Source organism: Scardinius erythrophthalmus (assembly GCF_964197995.2).
Source record: "Scardinius erythrophthalmus genome assembly, chromosome: 16".
Lineage (NCBI taxonomy): Eukaryota > Metazoa > Chordata > Actinopteri > Cypriniformes > Leuciscidae > Scardinius > Scardinius erythrophthalmus.
Window position 1 is genome coordinate 8,366,316 of NC_138236.1, and position 24,728 is coordinate 8,391,043.

A 24,728-nucleotide genomic window follows, 5' to 3' on the forward strand; every position below is an offset into this window, starting at 1 on the left:
TTGTGACCCTGTATTACAGCTAAAGTAAACTTTGCCACCAAAAAAAGGGGCACAAAAGAGAAGACTTCTGGTCAAGAGCATCTTAGCTGGCTTCATGGCTTGCTCCCAGCTTCCTTCCATAAGCTTGTTGCTTCCTGTCCCTTTTTAATGGAGTTTTCTTCCTGCTTCCAGTGGCTCATAAATTGGTAATGAAAAGCACACAGTGGCTTTGTAGATGTTGAACTGGCTTGGTGGATACCTAGGGTATGAGAGAGGCTATAGCTGTAATTTAGTCAGGTGTTGGTGACTTTTGATGGAGATGAAAGTTGGCTCTTACAGAAATCACATAGGGCATCTCTTATATCCAGACTAACTTGTAATCTCTTTTGCAACAGTATGGATGACACTTTTTCTCAGTCTGTCTTCGGTATATGGTGCAAGTTGTGATGTGGACACTTTCCTGTAGGGGGAAAATTCAGTGTTTATGTCCTTTACTGTGTCTCAACTCTTTCTTGACCACTGCATGCACATATCAGAGTAGCCTGCCTTGCTGAGGTGTACACCTTAGCAGCAGTAATGTATGTGAGTGAGTCATTCTGGTCTAGTCCCCACCTCTACATGATGCAGTCTTGGTCAGTGTTTGAAGTGAACAAGCCCAGAAACCCTGTAAGTTTCAGCAATGCTCTTCTTTGACCAGGTGAAATATGGTTTCCAAATCTAGAAATTCAAGGTGCTGTAGAGTTAAGCCAGTCATTATAGAACATAATTACTAGAGCTTGCTAAAGCACAAACCCTTAACCCCCAGTATTAAAGTAACTCATCCTTTATCGTATGTGATATGGAAATATATTATACCTTAAATCATTTACATTTCGAAGTGTTCTAGCTTAAGGTTTTTATACTGACATTGATGTTCTTGAGCCTTGTCTAGCATGTCATGGGCCTTATTCGCAGAGGCAACACGGTTTTTATTTCTATATTGAAGAAAATCTATCTACCGGTAAATAAAATCCATTTTTAAACAGATTTTCTGATTCACCTTCGTAAATGAATCTATTTTGTTTGGAAGGTACGACAACCAATGTGTATGTGCTAGGAAAAGCAACTGCAATCTGAACAGAAAAAAAATAGATCTGGCCATATCATGGGAACTTTCGTAAAAATAATAATTATACTACTAAAAAAAAAAAAATATATATATATATATAGGCCTATATATTGCCTTTCCGACGCACTGAATGTAGAACTGAAAAAAACAAAAATCACATAAAAATCTGGCCAAATATAAAATGCAATTTGAGTTGTCGGTTTAAGAAAAATGAAATCAGATTTGACCGGCAGTGTGTGAACTTTTGGCTCGGGCCTGTAAGCCATATGTATGCATTGATGGCACATTCGACCTCTCCAGAAACGTCGGCGCACCAGCCGTCTTGCAACGGTCAGCGTGTCGCCATTCACAGTAGAATCAATGATGCCACAACATTGCGCAGCTTCTGGTTGTTGTGAAACAGCCGAGATTTAAATTCCTGAAGAAATGTTATAACCTTTCATAGGTGAGAATGTGTTGGTTTGTGTTTTTATATGCATTAACTCAATATTACATGTTTTTACAATGATACTTTGAATGTTTTTACTTTTATTATGGTAACTTTTTAATGTCGTGTTAGCTGATGCCTTCGTATTGTATTAAATCCTATGAAAATCATCTGTTGCTGAAGTCTATTGATATTCATACGTATAACTATGGTTGCAGACGCACAGTCAACTTGTTCTCGAGTGTTCACGGACTGGCTTTAACCGTTCCAACATGGCAGACAGCTTACGTATAGCGGCCCATAGAAACAGCCGATAGTGAGGCATCTATGTTTATGCTGCTAGCATCCACCTAGCAATGCCATAACAACAACCAACACCCTAACAACTGCATAGCAACAACATGCTAAAAATGATTTAGAACGCTTTTAGCAACTCCCTAGCATCATGGCTGCAAGTATTGCACTCACATTTTGTGTTCACACCCCTTCAGATTATCTAGTTAGACATCCTCAAAAGTTTTCTGACAACAAAAGGGGCTTTTGCACCGGAGGGACATTTTGATAGATCCCATAAATTTTGCTAGGAGTACCTGCTTTTTGACATGTTAACAGCGCAGGAACTGGGAACAATTTAAGTTACAGGAATGCCCTATTCGGGGGACTAAATTAGCTCCTACTTCAGAGTAGGGTCTAACCCAGCACAATAGGAACTACAGAAGTGTACATTGATTGACCAAACACATGCCATACGAAACAAAGGCACACACCATTTTGGTGTGCCGTGAAAACACACAGTTAACATATACTTACTCCATGAACATGTAAAACAGTGATAGATGGACCAACGCTGAAGTCCAGGGAGATTTTGTCTCTTAGCCCTCTTTTTTGCTCTTTCAAACACATAACTTATACGTCTACATTCCATCTCCGTTATCACGAAACCCACGGCACACAACAAAAACACAGCTCCGATCACGACGTCTTCCATCCTCCAGTTGTTGACGTTGTTAAATGCTGCGCTTAAATGACGTCGCTGTCGCCCGGCTTGCGTCACTTCAGAGTTCCTACCAGGAAAATGGCCCTAGGGGGATATTTAGTTCTCGGGGGACCACCCTCGTGGCTAGTTCATATAACTGAGTTCCTATAACTATCAGTAGCGAAAGCCACCATATACTATTTTCCAGAAGGAGTCAGGCTATCAATGAATATCCGAGAGCAGTATTTGTGGAAGCAAACCTGAAGTAGCTAAACCTTTCTCCTGTAATTTAAGCATTCTGTTTGCATTGTGTGCAATTGAGTTATTGTGATGCATGTGTGTGTTTGATCAGTATGATGTCTCTCTGGATGCATGTCTGCTTTAGCATCCTCTGTGCATGTGTGTGATAAGAAGGAGCTGCTCATCTTCATGGTGATCTTTTTTCCCTCTCAGCATCCCTGCCTTGCTGACCTGCTTAACGCAGCTCTGAGATGGAGAGAGAGCGAGGGTGAATGAGTTTAAACATATGGAGGAGTGAGTCTGGAAGATGGGAAAGGTAACAGGGAGGTAGAATAAACTGGGAGAGAAGAGATCTTGATAAATCAAGATAAATGGATCTCCTATTCAGTCGAAAGACAAAAAAGAAAGGTGTAAAGATGGATGTGTGTGTATGTGTGTCAGAGAGAGAGAGAGAGAGAGAAAGTCATTGGTGGAGCTGGATGGGATAAAGATGTTATGAGCTGCTCCCAAAATAGACTTTTCTTCATCATTTTAGTAATCTTTATCCATCCCGTGCAAATCCCTGCACCATGAGAGAATAGTCATTTAAAGTCAAGTGCATGACATGACCACAACATGGAATTCATTTGTAAGTTCCCAAGGTGAAAAAGACATGATTTTATTGTGTTGTTTATTAAAACTGAATTTAGATCAAGCTCTTTTTCACATTTGTGGCTTTTGTTATTTTATTTATAACAAAACTTAAAAGGTGATGGCGAGAAGAGGGAGAATTGGGACAGGGTGTGTGATTCAAACCTGCATCTCCTGCTTGAGCACCATTGCTTCACATGTAGCATGTGTTATGATAGGCCTCAGCTCTGGCTTTTATACGTTTGCCTAATTGTAATACTTTAGTTTTACCTATGAAGTCAGGGATAGTTAAAAAATAAAGTTTGCATACATTTTCAATACAACATTTGCTGTCAACTTGTTTAGAAAAGGGACAACAGACTAGCTAAAAACTCTTAATACGGGTAGACTGATGTATAATCCACTAGTTGGGTTATTTGACTAATATTTGAAATTATCGACTGATAACTGTGCCTCACTGGCCAATTTATAGCCTAGTAGCTGCTCTGAAATTGAACATCAATAGCCTTGTAGATAATGCACATTTTCTGAGTAAATATTGTAAAATAAATAACTGATTTTATTTTGAACTGATGAATTTGAAATCATATCAGCCACTGGCGATTACATAACAATTGACCATTAATTAATAGGACAATTAACAGACACATACACTACCATTCAGTCAAGAAATTAATATTTTATTCAGAGAGATGAATTAAATTGATTAAAAGTGATAGTAAAGAGATTTATACCGCTACAAAAGATTTCAAATAAATGCTGTTCTTTCGAACTTTCTGTTCATCAAAGAATTGATTATTGCTAATAATACAAAATTGTTTTTTGAGCAGCAAATCAGCATATTACAATGATTTCTGAACGTTGTCATGTATCTCTCTCTAGGCAGATACTAGTTGAATTGCAAAAAGACAGTTTGATTAGGAGTTTGATGAACTGGGTAACTTGAGCTACGCTATATGCAGCTATAGCTTAGTAATTGTATTTATTTTTGTGATGAGATCTGTGTTTTATATTGCCACACCCTGTTGCTATGATTTAATTCACCATGGGATCGGGTTTAATAGTAACTCCATTTACTGCAGACTTGTCCAGAAAGTAAGAAGTTAAGCCTTCTGGACCAAATCTATGGTGATCTAACAACTGTCACAATAGAGCATTGTCAAAATGCCTGTTTTTAAATACAGACACTTTATTTTAATTCATATTTGAGTATGATAAGGCTTTATCTCGCTATTAATGCACTAATGAGAGAATATCGTGTTTGTTATGGCCAATTTTTGGAATGAATAAGTTGTAAATCTCACTTGCTCTTCCTCTCTCATACACAGACTTTAGGAATGGCATGGCAGCACTCAATAGGCTTGCATGTTGTTGAATATGGGATGTATTTACATGGCCCATGTCTCTATGGATACGGTGACGTGGGGGTAGTGCGGAGCAGAACAGTATAGGATCCTCATCAGGGACATTGCTGGGTCACTCTCTCTTCAAAGGGAGATGAAAGTGGGTCAGGGCTGGGGGAAGAGATGAGAGGAGAAGGAAGGAAATCAGGAGCAACTGAGAACATGCCACACAGCTTTATTTTAGTCTGTTGCACCAGTGTTGATTAGTCAAACTTGTTTAGCGCTTATTCTGTAATTATGGCAGGACGTAGCGTCAGTTTGTATCACTTGATAGGGTGACCGTAGTCCTGGGTCCACGCCGGTTAAAGGGTTAGTTCACCCCACTCCCACCCAAAAAATGTAATCAATTACTCGCCCTCATGTCGTTTCAAAACTGTAATTCTTTTGTTCATCTTCGAAACACAAATTTCCAGATAAAATCTGAGAGAAATCTTTCTGACCCTCCATTGACAGTTCACGCAGCCACCACTTCGACGCTTCAAGTTTATAAAGAGATCATAAAACTAATCCATATGAATTGAGCGGTTTATTCCAGAATCCAGATTTTCTGAAGAGACCGTATCGCTTTATATGATGAACAGATTGAATTTAGGCTTTTATTAATGTATAAACATTGATCGGCCAATATAAACAGAAGCTCAACCGAACCTGTTTGATGTTTAAGAACAGACCTCTCGCTGAAGCTCAAACGTGCAGCGTAACAGGAGAACGAACCTCATTGGTTCTCGCACATCAAGCAAACATGAATGAACTTCCGTTTACTGACTTATTGTGTGAGTTGATGAATGTTTATATGTGAATAAAGGCCTAAATACAATCTGTCCATCACGTAAAGCGATCGCGTCTCTTCAGAAAGTTTAGACTAAACCGCTCAATTCATATGGATTAGTTTTACGATCTCTTTATGAACTTTTAAAAGCGTCAAATTGTCATTTGCGTGGACTGTCAATGGAGGGACAGAAATCTCTCAGATTTTATTAAAATATCTTCATTTGTGTTTTGAAGCTAAAGCCTTACGGGTTTGGAACGACAAGAGGGCGAGTAATTGGCAGAATTTAAAGGGATAGTTCACCCAAAAATGAAATGAAAGTTCTGTCATCATTTACTCACCCTCGTGTTGTTCCAAACCCATATTACTTTCTTCTGTGGAACACTTTGAAAGTGAATAGGGTCCATCATGGTGAGTAAATCATAACAGAATTGTCTTTTTTTTTTGTGAACTAGCACTTTAATACTCTTTACAGCCCTACATACAGTCTACTACACAACTCCTGCATACAGTGACTGTGACGTTCGCCATCAGGTTGGCCACCATCTTATCCAGCTGTCTTTTTAGACCGCTTTGCCAAAGATAGACATGTTAGATGTTGCAAACACATTGGTGATACAGCAATTCAGAAACTTTGCTTATTTTGTATTTCAGGAAAAGCTGTAGTGGGAAACCCTAAGGTGATGGACACAGGGTTGTGGTGATCCTAGTCCCAAACGCTGGCCTACCTTTAGACAACAACATCCATCCGAATTGGCCTATATAACCCATACTGCACAAATGGGTTCCACAAATTGTCAAATTTGTCAGTCTGCTTCGAATGCAAGAGGCTGGCTGTCTGTGCACATGCATGCATTTCTAGATGTGCACATGTTCCCATCCTTAAACATCTGTATGTGCCTCATGGTAGCCTATATATTTGAAACATGCCTGTTTTAAAGCCCATGTTTAGTAAACTGCATGTGTCCATGTAAAAGGCCCTGTTGTCACCGTGGGAGTGTGAGACTGCTTCATGCACAGACTGTGACAGCCAAAGTGCCTGTCTGTGTGCCTGCATGCCTGCACACACCCCTTGCCAGGCTCCATGACTGCTCTAAGCTGGCACAGCAAGAATTAAATAGCCAGAGCTTCTAGAGATTATGCCTGGCTTAACAGAAGCTTAATCACATCGTATGTGCAGTAAAGGAGGAATAGAACAGACAGTGGAAGAAGAAGAAGAAGAAGAGGAGAGGTGGCAGAGGGGCGTTAGGTGTTCACGTCGACCAAGGTCTAAGAATTGCGGTTTTGAAAGTTCCAATTTTAGGGGTATGTTTGATCCAAAAAGGAGCATTGTGGATGTTAGCTGTCAACCTTTATTATTCTTGTATGTTCAGAAGCACTGCTCTTGAAAACCACCTGTGCAAGAACTAAAGAAATCTTTGAACTTGATGCTTTAAGTCTGTTTCAGCTACCAATTTATTATTATTATTAGTATTAATGCATAGATGGATAATATTACCCAAAACAAGCTATCTAGACTGGAAAAGTTTAACTTACCATTTGCAAACAATTTTACTTTTGTAATGTTAGCTAATGCAGATGTTACTATATCATATGCCTAGCATGTGACGTTAGCAGAAAAGGAAAGTAATTTCAGAGGTGGAGAGTGTAATAACATTTTTATGACAGATTACAGAAGACGAGCAAGATTATATATATATATATATATATATATATAATATATAGTTTTGATTAAATGTTGAACATTTCATTAACATGTTTAACATACTTTTTTACATACAAATTACTTTAACATACTTTGTATAACATATTATGCACATGTTTGTTTTAATCAGTGTCACTTTTCTTAAGAGTATATTGAGATGCTGATCAGGACTGTTTGAAACTTATGTTTGTGGATTTAGTTATTGACCTGTTGCTACAATTGCTAATTCATATTTTATTAAAATAGCAAAACATAAATCAAATATTTTAGCCTTTGTAGTTTATACAAGAGGTTCAACTGCTTTGTCTTTCATCACATGTGAGCAGCCAAGCCTTTGTGGGGTTTGAACAATGTTCTCAATGTAATTTGCTTAAATTACATTTAATAATGTTTTCGAACCTCTCAAAGAAAGAACTTTTTTATTCCAGCCCCAAATGTGGGCATTTTGTATTAACTAGTGTGACTGGGAAAAAGTACAAGTCCAGATGGCAAGAGAACTTGGAAGGGTATAAGTCTCAGAAATCACCCTAGACTTTTCAGTGATGTGAGGAATGATTGTTAAAGCCGTTTATTGAGTGTAAACCTTTTGATCAATTACATAACATGCCAGTTGAACAGTGATGTCTTTATGTTAAGTAGGGTGATATGATACCCTGATATCTGTTTTTGGATGCTACCCTGAAACTTGTCAGAGACATATCAATTACTTATTTTGTTTTAATGGTTTGTTTTGCTTTGCAAATTACATTGAATAAATGTGTCGAACCTCCCAAAGATTTGGCTGCTTATGTGTGAACATGAGGTGAAAGACAAAGCAGTTGAACTTGTATAGGTTTTTTTCTAAATGTTCAAGTTGGGCATAATTTCCACTCAAATAGATTGTCTATAGCAGCACTCATGCCTTGCAATGGGGAGAGATATGTGATGTGTTTTAGATTGATTTGTTTTAATGGGTTTGTCCTTTGACAAATCTAATGGCCTTAGTTTATTCCAGTCCTGCCATTAGATCACTTTCATCAAAGTACTGAGCTGCTATTTTTGGTTCTGTAAACCTTCATACTACATAGTCTAAAAAGAAACAGCCAAAAATATTACTAATTTATATGTGTATTATTGCCATAACTTTTCATGAAGAGATTTTAAGTCTATTTGTTAAATCGTAGTACAGAAAACTTTGAGAAATTTGGCCTGTGTTCATTTGTTCTTGGGTGATGCAAAGTTTAGCAATCTTGCATACTCCACCTTAAACTTTGTTACAGACCTTATCAAAACTTTTTAGTGCTCATTTTTTTCTGTTCTTCATTTAAAGACTTTTGGAAATCTAAATACTGCATTGAAAACATGCTTTCTTAGGTAAACATCAATATTGTGTGTGTGTGTGTGTGTGTGTGTGTGCATGTGGAAGTTTTTTAGAAACAAGGTAGTGGGTGAAAACAATATCCAACCCGTCCTTGATTCGCGGATTTACCAGATTCACCAAGTGCTGATCTAAAAAGGCTTTTCTCTCCCTCTGCCAATGCTTCCTCTCCCTTCATGCATTGACTTGGCTTGGCCACTAGAGGCAGCAGAGGAGGGACCACCAGTAACTTCTCAATTATCACAGCCCTATGTATGCTTTTCTCTTTTAATCCCTGGTAAAGCATTGATATCAGCAATTATGTAGTTTTACAATATTTATTTATTTATTTATTTATTTATTTTTCTGTATGTAAAATTCTGTAATATGTAGCCTATGTGTTGCTGCTTATTGTTATGTCACCCCGAGGCTTCCAGTGGCACTGTAGGAATGACCCATGAGCAACCTGATCACTCTTATGAACTTTCCCTGAACTCTAGAAACACTAATGCATACATTAAAGCAGTTTACTCTTTGTAAAAAACAAAAAACACCCGCATAAAAAAAGTAGATTAATTGCACCAAAAAGGATGATACTGGTGTGGCCTGGGCTACAGCGCCCTCGCTGTTTCTCTCATTGAGTGTCTGTGCGACTGTTATGTGTGGTTTTCAGGTGAAAGGTCGCACTGTGGAAGGGAGGGCAGGGTGGGGGGAAGGCTCATCAGGGATTAACAGTGGGGATTCTCCTGCGTCTCGCTCCACGAAAGGGTCAGGCGTAAGTGCACTGACACGTGTGGACAGATACTGTCAAGCTTTGATCATTGTGTCCCATGTATTATTACCAGAACATATTTAATAATTTAGCATGTTGTGACTGTAATAATCACTTTATCATTATGTTTTTAAGACTATAAAGCCATTGAAATAAACAATTTTTTCCCCCGTTATTCATTGAGTGTGTTCAAATATTATATTACTGAAGTTTGAAAATTTATATGTATATTACATATATTATACACGCACACTCACCTTTTTCAAGTAATATAATATCTAATGTAAAGGAAAAGTCAACCTGTCATTATCACAAAATAAACCTATATCTAATACTATATCACAATAGTATGATCAGGGCCTGACATGAAGTGGGTTTATTTTGAGATAATGACTGGCTAACTTTTCGTTATCTGGCTTATTACACACAACTACTTTTAGTTAATTCATCAATATTATTATTATTATTAATAAATAAATGTATGGAGAGAAAATATTAGTTTATATAATAAAATAATCTTATTTGTATAGAGTGCAGAGATTGATTGAACAGTTGTACAGTGATGCCCTGGATGACTGGATGATTTCTGCAACTGACCAATCAGAATCAAGTATTCCAGAAAGCTGTGTAATAAATATACTATCCAAAACTGTTTCTCATATGCTACTGTTCAAAAGTTTGGGATCAGAGATTTTTTTAATGTTTTTGAAATAAGTCTTTTGTGCTCACCAAGACTACATTTAGGCTATGTGATAAAAAATACAGGGGGGGAAACAGTAATATTGTGAAATATTACAGTTGAATATAACTGCTTTCTATTGTAATACATTTGTAAAGGGTATTTTTTCCTGTGATTGCAAAGCTGAATTTTCATCATCATTACTTCAGTCGTCAGTGTCACAGTGTCTTCATTCTAATATGCTGATTTGGTGCTTTCTTATTATTATTATTATTATTGAAAAAAGTTGTACAGCTTCATATTTTTGTGGAAACCATGATACATTTGTTCAGGATTCTTTGATGAATAAAGTTAAAAAGAACAGCATTTTTGTAAATGTTTGAAATATATATATATATATATTTGTAACATTATAAATATATACTATTCATTTCATTTTGAAAAAACGTATGACCACAAACTTTTCAACGGTAGTATAGCCTACATGATGCTCTGTTTTTGTAAATTTGTCCGTAAAAAAGTTGAAGATTAAGTCTAACATTGTTTTTTGTAGTTATGCAAGTATTTTGATTCCTTAAGTTGTGACAGCTCAGCTATGACTTAAAAGTGATTTTGAAATGCTGGTGCCATGGCCTTAGTGTTGGACATCTTTATCGTTCGTGTCCACAACTGTTCAAGCATGGCACCTCATGCAACCTATTTATGGATGAAACTTCAAACTTCTGTAATGGTAAACTTGAACCTAACCCATCTTAGGTTTCTTGGCAGAACTTCCATGGTACTAGCAACATTGGGCCATTTTTGTCACAGGTAACACAAGTGTAATGAGGACAACTGTTCTGTTTGGAAACAAGTTTTTTACAGCTTCAAATTCTGTGCATGTGCTTTTATACCATGCTATTGAGTGACATACATAAACCACTAAATTACTGAGCGCTAATCTCACTTACAACTTGTAGATTCACTGAAAAACTAAATAAAAACTAACATAGTTTATATTTAAACGTTTATTGACATTTTGTTTGCCATTTGAATGGCTAGATGTCCTGTTCCCCACCTGTTTTAAGTGTTCACTCTATAATTGGCATGTTTTGTTTTACTGCTCTTGGATATATGGATAGAGGTGGTCCAAAGAAAGCACACACTTTAAGTGGCTATTTTAAATATTTAGGGACTAAGAGGTCAGGTTTACTCTGTTGTAAATATCTCACTGTTGGTAGACGAGCTATTTGCCAATGGGAAGTGTTTGCTGGGAGTGCTGTGATGTATATCTGGCCATTCTGCCTGTCAATAAGGAGGTTGAAAATAAAGCACTGAAGAGTATATGATTTGTTTTGGTCAGCATGCCGTCCTCATCTTCTGCTCCTATAAAGCCCATTTTGTTGCCTTATTTAACTTGCATGTGTCCAAACAGACAGATGTAACTCTGTAATGCACACTTTAAAATCGAGAAGAAGAAAAAAAACATCTCTGGCGTGAGCAGAGCTGAAACACAACCCCGGCAACCTCCCCGCAGTGTAATTGTAATTCGCTGCTGTGTTACCCCGCCGTTCCTTTTGCGCTTGCTAGCTTCTTCAGTGAAGTTCGACTACCGTATCTTCCCACTGCATCATGTTTACCTAGCAACACGCATCACCCGCTGCCGGCCCTCCCATTGGTCATTTCAAAACGCACCCGGGACCAATGGCAGGGCTGTTACCATGGTACAATGTGTAGTTGCCGGGTGGAATTTTGCTGCAAGGCACGTGAGTCCCGGAATCTTCGCCTTGCGTTTTTAATCTCGGGTGTCTGGGAGCTTTGCAAAGGTGATTTATTGGAACCGAGTCACATTTCCTCTCAAGAACCAGCTCACTTATACACGTAGACGTTTATTTGTACATTTATGCTTTACAAACCAAAATAATAATGTGACACATAAGGGGCTGCCGCAGCTGTCATAGGGGTGCGCACTGCTGTAGCGGTGGAGAGAAAGGAGGAAAGTTGAATTTCTTGAAGTTTAAACTTAAGTCTATTTGAAAGCAAACCATATTAAGATACCCACATTTATTTTAGTATTTTTTTGTATGCATTTAGCAACTAATAATGTTATTAAATAATATTAAAACATACTTTTGTTTCACATAAATTCGATCATTCAGTGCTACTGGATTTAAGTTCGTCATTCAAATATATATGTTTTTTTATTAGCTTACTTGCCTGTTGTTCAGTGCATGTGTTCATATTAATATGGCCTTTCGTAATTCGTTTTATCTTTAATTAGTGTGAATTTTTCTTTCTTTTTTTAACGATAATTATATAGAATTTGTTTGCACATGATTCCAAATTGGGCGAATTATTTATTTTAATACATGATGTTTTAAATGGTTAGACGCTTGCATATCACTTAAAATAGTCATATCGATCTTTTTCTCTTAGCAAGAGAAAGGTACGTGAAAGATACATATAAACGAGCTTCTGTGGAGTCATGGAGGATGAATGACGGCATGGTTAACCTCGTTTTGCACCACCATCGACCCCCTCCCTTATACTCTTTTAGGGGAGAACAGAGGAATTACCAACCCGCTCGCAATGGGGTTTGAACATGTTTCCTAACCACAATATGGTAAAATTTAAATAAATAAATATAGACCTGTTAAACATATTTTTGTACAGTATTAAGTATAAATGTGGGCAAATTAAAACTGTACAGTACAGTAACGTCAACTGTATGTGGGGCCATAATATATAATTTTAATAAAGTTTTAATTTAATAACGGTCCCATTAAATGTCTTTGTTTCGTATAAAGTATACGCATTCTAAGTTATTCAGGTTGTCATTAGAGCTCTTTTTATTTTATTTGTAATATACAATGACAATATACATGGATACAAGTTTGAAGTAGCTTATATAATCTAAACAAATGCTCTTGATGTTTGATACTTCTTATTTGTTAAATCTCAAGCCTCATCACCATTGTATTTTAATAACTGTTTCAGTGCAGTGGTATGATAACTAAGTTAAAAATTAATATAAGTGATTAATGATCTCTAAAAGTTTGCCCTAATGCAACAATTCTCACATAGATTCTCAGCCTCTTTTTTCGTGTGTGATGAACGAATCAGGAGGCTCTCTCTCTCAACTTTTCGCTGTTGTCTCTCCCCCTCCATATCAATCTACCTGAAGTCTTGTGTTATTTCCGCGGGCACGTCATCCTGTTTCCGCGGCGTATTTTGGAGACAACAAGGAGCTAGGGGAAAGGGCAGTCTCTCGTCTCTTCTCCGCCCACATACCAAGCTGACCAATTCAAACAGTAACGGGGACCAGTTCTGACCAATCGCGCGTAAGCTGCCGTGGCGTTGGATAGCAACAGACCCTACGAACGCGCGCACAGGGGGTGGAGAATGTAGCACCCATGCACGCGCGTTAGCGGGAAGGAGGGGGAGATTTGAGGAGCAGTTTCTGTGGAAGGGAACATCGGCGTGTGTGCGCGCTTTAGCACAGAAAAGTTTGATGAAACTTAAAGGGCACAGAAAAATAACTTCCTTATCATATACACACAGTTCCCAAAGCTATTGTTACAAATAAAGAATTCAATGTTTCAGATAATGTCAATGACATCAGGCTATGAATTCTTAGGCTAATTATTAAAGATTTTTTCATATGGGGGTATTTAGGGCCGACCTTGATGTGTTTGTTGTTTGCATACGTGTTCTGTGCAAAACGTTGCAGTGTGTGTACAAATGATTACATTTCTTCCAGTTGCTTATTTTGTCAGTAATTTAATGGGTCTTAGTCTTGAGCACCCAATTTGTCTTTTGGCGTCTTTTACTTTTAATAACATTAAATATATATATTGTGTTCCCATTTGCTCAAATAGCAGAATAAAAACTCCACAACAGTGTTTCACCACTTTCAAAAAGATGAAAAAAATAGAGAGAGATTGATAACAGCAGTCAGACTCTCAATTAAAACAGAAATATGTCAATTTGACCGTCACTCCATTAGAAACACCCTCACAGTATCATTAATTCGTTTTTTTGTAGTGTTATAAATAAACATACATTAAAAAAAATTAAACTTATATATTTTTACGATGCTGATGACCGAGTCATCACAGTCTGTGAAAAGGGTCCCTGACGTTGTAAACAAACTAACGATTGTTACTATAGTTACCTGGCTGACTCATAACTAGCATATACATTTAGTGCAATCTGATTACATTTTGTGCTTACTGAAACATTATATGTGAAAACACTTTTAAGATTTGAGCACTCTCATAATTCGCACCCTCGTTAAAGCGTTGTACATTACAAAAGTTATGCCTGCGTGATGTTTGTTTGGTGTACACTTGTTAGCTTAAATAAACGCATTGTAATTGTGTTCAGAGGTTTGTTTCTATTGATTCCAGCGGTCTATATGCGCCGTGTGAATATCTATATCTGCAGAGTTACTATAAATGGAGAGAAGTGGCTTGGTGGCGCTACTAAACTGAAAATGGGGATGCAGGGTCTTATAAATGCTTGTGAATATGTTTCGTGGTGAAGCCTTGTTTGATCTGATGAAATCTGAGTAAATAAGCACATAGTCATGCGTCACTCCTTTTGAAACGTGTTTCATGGTTCTCAGGCAGCCCTCCGCTTTTGGTGTTTAAACATTGAAGCGTGGGGAGCTGCGTCAACCGAGCTCCTCCAAAGAGCGGCTCTCCTAGATCCCCCCCTACACTTGAATGTGGATGGAACAATCCTCATTGCAGGGTGTGGATCCAGTGCCGGCCAGAGAGGCTCGACAACAAGGAATAATAACGGGCAAGCAGCGAGTATGACTTGAGACTGGGTGGAAAAGAACGACTTTATACAGGGAAAACAAATATCAAGGAGAAGCTTTAAAACGAAGGGAGCGTTACTAACGGCTGAGGGTTGATATCCAAAAGCGGGAGTTATACGAGGGCAAATTAATCTGTGAAAGCGCACGCGGAAGACCAACTACACTGCACGGAATTGCGATCGCGGTGACAGCTCAGGATGGAAGTAACGTCAAATTTTTTGCCAGCTGATGTTCTTCACGAAAACGCTTGATGACGCTTTGAATTCAATTTTATGGTCGACGGAGAGTTGAAAATTGTCAGTCGCGAACTTAACGGTGATCTGTTGTTCTTTGAGGCGACTTGACAGCGCACGGGTGGACAACGACGCGAGCACCCACCATTATAACCCTAACTTTTGAGTGAATTGTCACTGCTTGAACTGGACGTTTGGATTGTTTGGACTTATTTCTGGATATCTTTTCCATTTTATTTTTAAATGCCAAGCACATTCGCTCAACCGAAACGTTTCGCAGAACTGAAGAGGTTGTGCGATGGGAATCGCAGTCTCTGTGTTAACGTTACCTGTCTAAGTTATTCGTTTGACGTTCGCGCTCTATAATTGAGACTAAATTCTATTCTCACCCACATTGTATTTGTGAAAAAGTATCATAGTGAAATCGGCAAGTTTTTATTCCCTTCTCCAGTAGTTGTACATTTTTGTGCCTGTAACTTGCACTTCAGCACTTTGACTCGTTGTAGTTATTTGTGCTTGCACGTGTTTGTTTTGATCCTGCAGCCCACGAAAACATTTATCACAAGCTATAGATTGTTGTCACCCATGTCTTGAGCTCCTGGCACCCTCCTCCCCTTTTTTTCTTTTTGACTTGCCAGCTAATAAGGTCGCTGGTACACCTGCAGACTTTGCCAGTTGCATTCAAGGGGGAAGGGTAACTATTTTTTCCCCATAAGAAAGTCACTGACACCTTACCTGGAGCTGCATTTTTTTGCTCATCAGGATTTCAGGATTAAGATTGTAACTGAGGAAAGTGGCAACACAACCATTGTTGCCAAACGCACCTGCCTTTTTTGACTAAAATAAGCTACTGTAGGATACCTAGACAGAATATAAGAAACGCCTGCTATTTTTAGCAAGAGTGATGGGGTAAATGGTGTTGAAAATTGAGACCCCCACCCACACCCTTAAGGCTACCAACACTTCCAGGTTTAGCTCTGGTTTCCTTGTCAGCTGCTGAATTATCTGGATTGGAAAATTGAAGTGGGGGGTCCTGTCTCAACAAGGATCTCAATCTTATCCCACTCTTTTGAACCGTTTCTCCAAAAGTTATTGATATTTTATCAAATGGAATCCACTCCATATTGTGGGACAATGAATCTAGATACAGTACAAGTAAATCAAACTTTAGTAACCAAATAAGCTCATCCCCATATAAACAGAGAAATATATCTATATGTGTGTGTGTTGCAGATTATATATATATATATAGCTCTATAAAGTATACAAGACATACATAGTTTGAATATGTATATTTTTATGCCAAAAGTGAGCATTGTTGCCTGAAACCCAATCCATTGCCTTAGAATATTATAGTAATAAAGGGAATAGCAAGGACAGAAAAGAAACGGTGTTTGAAATAACTAAATGGTGCCTTTTTCGTTCATCAGTTTCTTCTGTCTGTCACTTCAGGATTTCGCAAGTAATTAAAAGATATTTTTGTGCGTAAATTTAAATCCTAATCTCTATAACTTGCCTTTACGGTTCAAACTTGAGTTTAGTTACCATTGGATGTACCCTACTGGATTATTTTCTGAAGTTATAGGCATGTGCGAAGGATTATTCTATACTTGATGTCAGCGACTTTTTCAGTACTTTTTGGGATCCCCAACAAACTTGATTAGAGTCATTCTTTGGATATCACGGGCCAACGCATAAGCATTTCAGATGGTGATCACTTCGTCTGTGGAGGAGAAGCCGCAGCCTTCTAACAGAATGGTCGCAAACTTGCCGACCGAATCCTGGATTGGCAGCCCAGATCAGAATCGCTTCTTACCCCAATCACACCTACTACGGAAGCCGGCAAGAAGTTAGTAAAACCTCTCTTTGTACCTATACAAATAAAGCTACGTGAGACAGTGGCCTTAAAATTTGACCATGCGTGAATGTTGGGAAATCTGTGTCCGATACATTATTTCGTTCTATAGCAATAATATTCTTTGGAAGTAATTAAAAAGAAAAAGGTGTTCAGTCAGGTCAGTTCTATTGGTTAAGGAATTCACATCCAATTCTTTGTCAAACATTGGTTTCTGTTGAAGTTCTTATTTACCTTTGGCCAATAGTAAACATTAGAAATCCTGGTGGCTTTAACAGTCATCAACACCAAGTTTCAACACCAAAAACTGCATGGAATGTTGAGGGAAAAGCAAGCGAATTGTGATGATAACAGGGCTTTGGAATTTGAGGAAGTACCATTAGCTTTTGGGAATGAATGCAAATACAGTTTGGTCAAAGCATTGTCTCATACATTGGTAATCCGCAACCTTGCTTTTTGTCAGTGTTTTTTCTGTGAAAGCAGATCAACCATGGCACGATGTACATAATTGTGAATGCTTAACTATTAAAAATCAGTAAAATGCTTTGTTTATAAATGAACATTGGGTTATTCAAGATAAAAAAAGGGCCCACCCAGGGCCATTTCCCTTTTAGACAGAACAGACATTAATTACTCAAATATTTCACACACTTTCAGATACCCCTTAAGAACTTCACTCCTTTTCCCATCATTGTCTTAACATAACTCGTTCAAACAATCATGGGAATTGGCACATTCTCGAACGGTTTCAGTGGCTGCTTGATCTTTGCGTCACTTCAGCGCGGTAATTTGTGCTGTGTGCTATGGGAGCTCTACGTGCGGTGTGAGCTCACAGTGATCGCTCTGTTGCTGGGAATCTTAGAGCTGCAGCAGAATGCTGCTCTGTAGACCAGCATGTACTGTATTGTGCACAATGTACGTCACAAAACAGCTTTTCTTGGTTTGTTAGCCATATTTTAAGACTTTATGATGAAGACAAGTGTGAATCTAAGATGTGATGACACTAAAAAATGGTTGTTGTCATGGCAGATTATTTTAGATTTTTGCTTTTAGTCCACTGGTGGTATAGGTTTGCTGTCCTGTGAATTTTTGTCTAGTTTTTTACATAGATTTACAGAAATATGTCAAAGGCCATTGTTGCTTTTGATGATTTTGTAGAATGAGGGCTGAAATATTCTCCAGTAGATTATTTTGGCCACAGGAAAGCAACAACAACAACAAAAAAACATAAAGAAAATAAAAGACCCTATTATATAAGTGACAATTGGTTGATAAAACTAGCTTGCAGTGGTATAGTTCTTACGATATTTGGGGCAGTAGGAAAGTTGATGAAGTGCAGTGATGGCCAGCTCATTGTTTGAGCTGTACATTACCAATGTACAGTGGCAATTGGTTTGTTAGACATGGGCTTGTTTAGCCCAACCTTCATTATTTGCAGTCTCTCACATTCTCTGTCAGTTCAGGATTGGAATTAAAGGACTCAATTATCCGTCAAGCATTAAGCTGCTTAATGCAGTTACGATATAATTGCTTAATTGGCCCATTTCAAGAAAGTTTCCAAACAAGTAATCTACAGCCACTGCAAAGTACTAACCCCACACCACACAAATCTGGATTTAGCTTCAAACTCCAATGTCCATTTTAACTTCGGCCATGAAGAGAATGTCATGAAGCATCCTTGGTAAGTTGACATCTTTTGGGTCTTGTTGTGACCTAATGACCTGGTTTGTGCTATTTAACAAAACAAGACCATAAAGTCCAAAAGTTTGCAATGAATATGCATATACACACACTTGTTGCACGGCAATCTTGAAAGAGTCTTGTAGACTGTCAGGCATTTTGCTGTCTGTGCATCGCATCTGCTGCCTGTTGATATTTTGCTGACCTCAATTCATAACCTAAACCTCCCTCCAAATGGACGATTGTTCATGATTGTTAATAGACTGGTTAAAATATTTGGGATGAGAAGCAACAGAATCATTGTTTGAATATGCCTAGAATGTTTTTGCATTTTCTGCCTTAAATTTTTATTTTTATCTGTGTATCCAGCTGACTTTTCTCCTGTTGCTATTTCTGTCACCCCACCCCAGTCTGGCGTGTCAAGCACTATGTGTATAACTCTTTTAAAGATAGATATAACTCCAAGTAACCTACTGGGTGCAGGGAAAGCTGCAGGAATACTTCTGATCTGTGGATCCACCTATATGAGACAAAGAAAAGAGCTGATAGGGCCCCTGAAGACATCATATCAGCCAAGAATCACAGCCCCGAATCAAGGTGCATGGAGTTTGGACTGTGAAAGACAGAAAGACAGTCACAGCGTTCATACAAACAACCCGTCCACTCCTTGCCCTTTGCCCCTTTCCCTCACGCTGCCTTTCATGTTTGTTTGCCTGCCGATTTTCAGTTTAAAGGTGAAATGTACCATTTTGCCATGTAAAATCCAGAATCGTGTGGTTTCGAAAAGTTTGCTTTCCCACACAGAATATAGGCTGTTTTTGTTGATATATCATAAATTTATATACACAAAGTTAAGGTTTTGACTTAACTTGAAGCATTAGCTATACAGATGCTTGATATGTGTCCAGTTTTATGGATGTTTTATCATTCAGCGTTTAGGCATATGTAAAGGTTTAAAGCTAAATTGATCTCTTTTGGTTCTAACAGTATGTATCTGGGGATGATGACATCTAGATGTTTGGCTGTTGATTCAGATAAGTTAAGTTCTTAATTTGCTTTGCACCACAAACTTACTTTGCAGCTTAATTAAAACCACAAATAATTCTGTTTTCCTCAACGATCCAATTAGTCTAGTCTATTAAACTCACCTATAATAGTGCATGAGCCATTGTGGAAAAATTTCTGCCTATAGTTGTCACCTTTGCATGCCGATAAAATCTGTTGTTTCACATATTCAGAGGAAAAAGTGACAAATGCCCTTCATGCTCATTGGCTCTCCAACTCCCCACCTCCTGCTGGATTAGTGGTGGGCCTGAATCAGAACAAAAACATGTTATTGTTCACCAGATGCATACACTGTGTACCTGCAAGAGCAGAGCAGCGATCCTACCCCATCCACCCAACATCTCGCTGATATCCCCCCTCCCCAGCTCAACTCCGCCACGGAGAGCACAGCAAACAACACTGAAGTCATTTCTCCTTATCATTCTCCCAATATCCCCTTTTCTGTCACTCGCAGACACTTTTAAGTATTCACATTTTTCGTTTTGTCGTTCTGTCTGTATTGGTGTCTCCTGACTCACTCTCACATCATCCTTTCTGTGCTCTTTCCAAGAAAGAAAGTAAACAATGTGAATATGCCTGCACTCCTCGCTCTGTGTCAACATCCACCTCCACTGGAGCAAGTGGCTCTTTACTCAAGGGGCGCTTGATTAGTGGTGGTCACTTTAGATTAGCCAGTCTGGTGTTAACGTTAGCTCGCAGTCGCCTTGAGCTGTGAAGGTGCAGTCTCACCGAGAGATCAGCACGTAAGCTCCTTAGGGTCCCGCTGCTCGTGTTTAAAACTCAAGGATAAAGAGGGGTGGAGATTCAGCATTGTGCATAACAGCACTCAGTGTGCATCTGTTTACAACAAGCGGGCTTAAACTCATTGGTGATGGAATAGAAATGGTAACTTTTTTTTAAGCAGTTTTAAATGGTGATTTGACTAATAAATTGGCTCTTTTTATTATTCATTTTAATATTTAGGCAATTTTCAAATCACATTCAAACAATAACCATATTTGCTTGGCCATAAACATTTGCAAAATCTTCTGTCGGCCAAATGTTTTTGGGGAACACTTGAGTAAGATCTCATTTATTAACATTAGTTATCATGAACTAACAATAAACAATACTTACACAGCATTTAATAATGTTTGTTAATTTCAACATTTAATGATAGTTTAAAATCAAAATATGTATTTGTTAACATTACTTAATTCACTGTGAACTAATAGTATTTTTATTCAGAACATTAACAAAGATTAAATGCTGTAAACATTCAAACATGTTCATTGTTAGTTATTGTTAACTAATGTAGTGCTAATGCATTAACCAACGTTAGCATGAAAGTTTTACTGATTTAAAAAAAAAAAATCCATATCAGCATTTGATAACAACGTTCAGACCGCAATGTGCTTGTTTTAGTGTTGGCGGTTTCTGTGGACGTTTATTATGCATCTATAGCTAATGATGTATTTTGAGTCGGGGGATTCATTTTATTTCATTTTTAATGCACTTAGTGACCTCTCAATTTGCCAGTGTCACTGTATGTGGCGTCCACCCAGATGGCTTTTTTTATTAATAGTGTGGTGTCTGACTCAGCTATGGAGGCCTGACTGTTAAAAGTTCTCTGTGGTACTGTTTGGGCTTTGGTCGCCAAGGAAAGGTTGGACGGGGTTATATCGCATAACACAGGTGCTGAACTTAATTGGAAAGGTTGTAAGTTTTGCAGAAGCCTCTCTGAGGATGGTGTCCTCTTGCAAATGAGTGAGTTCTGAGAATCAAAAGTGGAGATGACCGGTGGGAGATTCTGGGAGGTGGTGGCACAAGCTCACTCAGTTCTTAAATAAATAATCTTTCTTAAAATTTTAATTTGGTAAGCCGCAAGTATAACTCCCCAATGCTAGTTTGGTGATCACTGCATTTGTGCTTGTTCCTATCTTTAAATGCACATATGAAGGAGATTACAAACTATCCTGTTGCATGTTGGGAGATTCAGTAATGTTCATCTCTTCATTCTCTAATTCTTTCTGGTTCTGTAGGAGATCTTTGTCGTACCTGCTCACAACTACCCGTACTTTTGTTGGGCAGAGTTGAATCCTGAAGTCCTCCGGTGTTTGGCATGACATCCATGTGAGCTGCCATCTGCGGGCACGCACATGCACTTTGGACAGTGGGCATGATGTGACGCACACATCCTTGCCTAATTCACCTCTATGTACTGTATGTCTTCAATGTCTCTTTTTCCGACACATGGTCTGGTGTTCTGTGCTAATGCAACACCAACTTGTTGCTTCATAATAAGGTCAAGTTTTAGTTTTTATGATGCATGGGAATAACGGAGCCCCCCAAGTCGCTCTTTAGGGACACATTGTTTCTGTTTAACTTGTTTTTCTCATGCTTTTCACTTTTTTTTTCAAAGTGGGGCAAAAAGCTAAATAAGTTGTGGATAATACCCAGAGTTTCCTCACGGTCCTCTTTTCCCTTCATGCCTATCATGGTGTGTCCAACTTTGGCTCGGTAGCACCAGCGTTCCCATTACCCTAACAGGGAATAAGATAGGGGGTCAGTACGGACATGGGAAGGGTGAGGTGGGAGTGATGGGGAGGGGTGTTCAGCTGTTCGCATGCACACACAACCATCCTCTTCCTGTGCCTTAGAGACAGGGAGTAGGCTGGTCTGTTGCCATGGTGACACTGTGATTGGCAGCTGGCAGCTGTGTTTGGTCAGCTGTGGGGATGTGGAGTGAGTTGGTTAGTGGGGGAGTCTTTGCATGGTTAATTGCAGCGGATGATTACTTCATCCACCACCTGATATATTTAACTACTGCGACGTGACACTTGTGTATGTGACAATAAATTCTACCCAGGCACCTGTGTGTCTATAGAGGAGTATGTGCCTCTGTTATATTTTATTAATATTCGTTCCCATCGGGGGCAACATTTATGCAAGCGCTACAGCCAGATCAGCGTAGATTGAAAGCGAGAAGGGGGCGGGGGGGAAGAAGAGAGGTAACAGGCAGGGAAAGGGAGGGCGAGAGCGGCATTGTGGGAAGGGTTGCTGATACAGCACAAGCTACCAGGTTTATTTATAGAGACCTCGCCGCCCAGCCCTTGGATACCAGCAGCCAATCAGGAGGGAGAGAGGGAGGGGGCCTCTGCCAATCAGAGCGGAGGAAGGGGGGTGTCACACTCAGGAAGTTCTCAATGTGTTCATTTCAGCATTTAAAGGCACAGTGTGACATTTTTCCTGGTGCTCAGCAGATCACGCTCTTTTAGTCATTGTTTCACTCTGAAAAGGAGGCCAAGGAAATAAATTGAAATTAGAGCGTGTTTCTTCAGGGCATTATGAAAGTGATTTTACTCATTAGAAATTAAATTGTGTGGGATTTTGTTGATTCTAAGTGCAGTGCACAGAGTCATGTTTTCTTAGATGCCTTTAAAACGCTATGCCTTTTTAATTGAGCTGTCTTGTCATTTGCAACAGGGTCCATATAGAAATAAACCAGTTGAGATACTCCTACATATGTATATCCAGACAGGCTTCCTGTCAGTGCGTCGGTACTGGGACTCCTCCTATGGGCATGTAACAGCAATGCTCGCCGTCACTCCCTGGGATTGATGGTGGTCAGATGTGTCGTTTTGCACTTTGTTTAAGCTACGGCCATTGATCGCCCAGCCATTTCAAGTTGTAATGTGTCATTGATAAATTTCACCCCCATTACTCCTCACCTGTCAGCCCCTGAAAGCAGCAATAAAAGCATTCACTGTGGAATATCTCATCCATTTCATATCCCCTCGTTAGACGTTTAATTCCCTGCTTCCGCACTCAGCAATCTTACTTAATTACTGTACTCTCGGCACATTCTCGCCTCTTTCCCGAGATGTCCAATACTTCCTTTGTACATTATGAATGTTCAATGTGCTAGTGGATTTTTGTGGGTAAAAAAAACTTGCATCCTGTAGTTAAAATTTCAGTCCATCAAATTTGGGACAGCATTAATTCTTTATAAGCCTGTAGTTTAGTGCTCTGTTAGTCCCTTGGTCTTTTGTACACATAACTAGCTCCAAAAACTTGACTGGCCTACATTGTGAAAGGTTTCATGTTTACATGCAATTAATATACACCGTTTTTATGCTTGCTGGTCTCAGGTTTCTTGGTTAGGGGCTCTATACTAGTTTATAAGGGTTAATCTCACAAAACCGGTAAAGAATATGTCTAGGTCATAATTTAAAAACTGTTATTTGCATGTAGACAATTAAGCTTGTTTTTAAGATTAATACCTTTTTTTTGGACAATGATATTATTTTCATGGCAATTAAGCATATTTCCCCAAGTTTGATTTATTTAATGCAAACAACGCTCTGTTCTTGTTACTTTAATTGCTATATATATATATAGCTTATATATATGTGTAGTTTAGTTTTTGTGTAGAAAAATGACAGTTTTACACATTAGAGTGGAAATTGTGCTTAATTATCATGAGAATAATGCTTAAAACAATGCTAAAAAGTAACTGTGGACCTACAAAGTATTTATAAAAAATATGCATAATATAGGTTATTTTTTTAGGTGAAAAATGACATGCTTTTACTATGATTCACCTTTAATTTGAGGTCAGCACTACTCTAGCAGGCAGCCTAATGTGCAGGCTGTATTTGAAAGTAATAGCTGCAGCATATTCTTGGCCAACGAGTGGCAGCACAGGACCATGGATAGCTCTGCTTGCCTCCCAGTCACTCCCATCATCCACTGAGATTTTGGTGTGCAATGTCATACGACCGTTTTTCTTTGTTCCACCGGTTTGGCAGTGACACACTGTACAGTGATTTTCTGGCGTTTGCATATTGTCCGCCCCTAGCTGTTGGAAAAACACATGCTGCTTAGAAAGTTGAGAGAATTATTCTGATTTGGAAACCATTCTCAGGGCTTTGAAGGTGTATTGCAGAGTATTCCCACCTCCAGTACACGCTTGTCATGCTGACCTGAGGAACGGCGCTGTAATTTCCCAGCCAAAATGAACTGGAGCTTCTTGAGAGGATAACCGTAATCATTCTTATCACCGTTCCATCCGATTGTTGGAGATTT

The 24,728-nt window shown here is 38.7% G+C and overlaps 1 protein-coding gene across 3 annotated transcripts in view; it reads left to right on the forward strand.

Annotated features, from left to right (window-relative positions):
• The window catches only part of dyrk1b (dual-specificity tyrosine-(Y)-phosphorylation regulated kinase 1B), a 39,740-nt gene that overhangs the window by 4,043 nt on the left and 10,969 nt on the right, over positions 1 to 24,728 (forward strand). For 2 of the 3 annotated variants that reach the window (XM_081389813.1, XM_081389814.1), the window contains exon 1: positions 14,784 to 16,910. The exons of the other annotated variant lie outside the window; for it this stretch is intronic. In XM_081389813.1, the coding sequence (XP_081245939.1) occupies positions 16,769 to 16,910 (142 nt within the window). In that variant the 5' untranslated portion in view covers positions 14,784 to 16,768. Of the gene's footprint in view, positions 1 to 14,783; positions 16,911 to 24,728 lie in introns of those variants that run through there. 3 annotated transcript variants of the gene reach the window in all.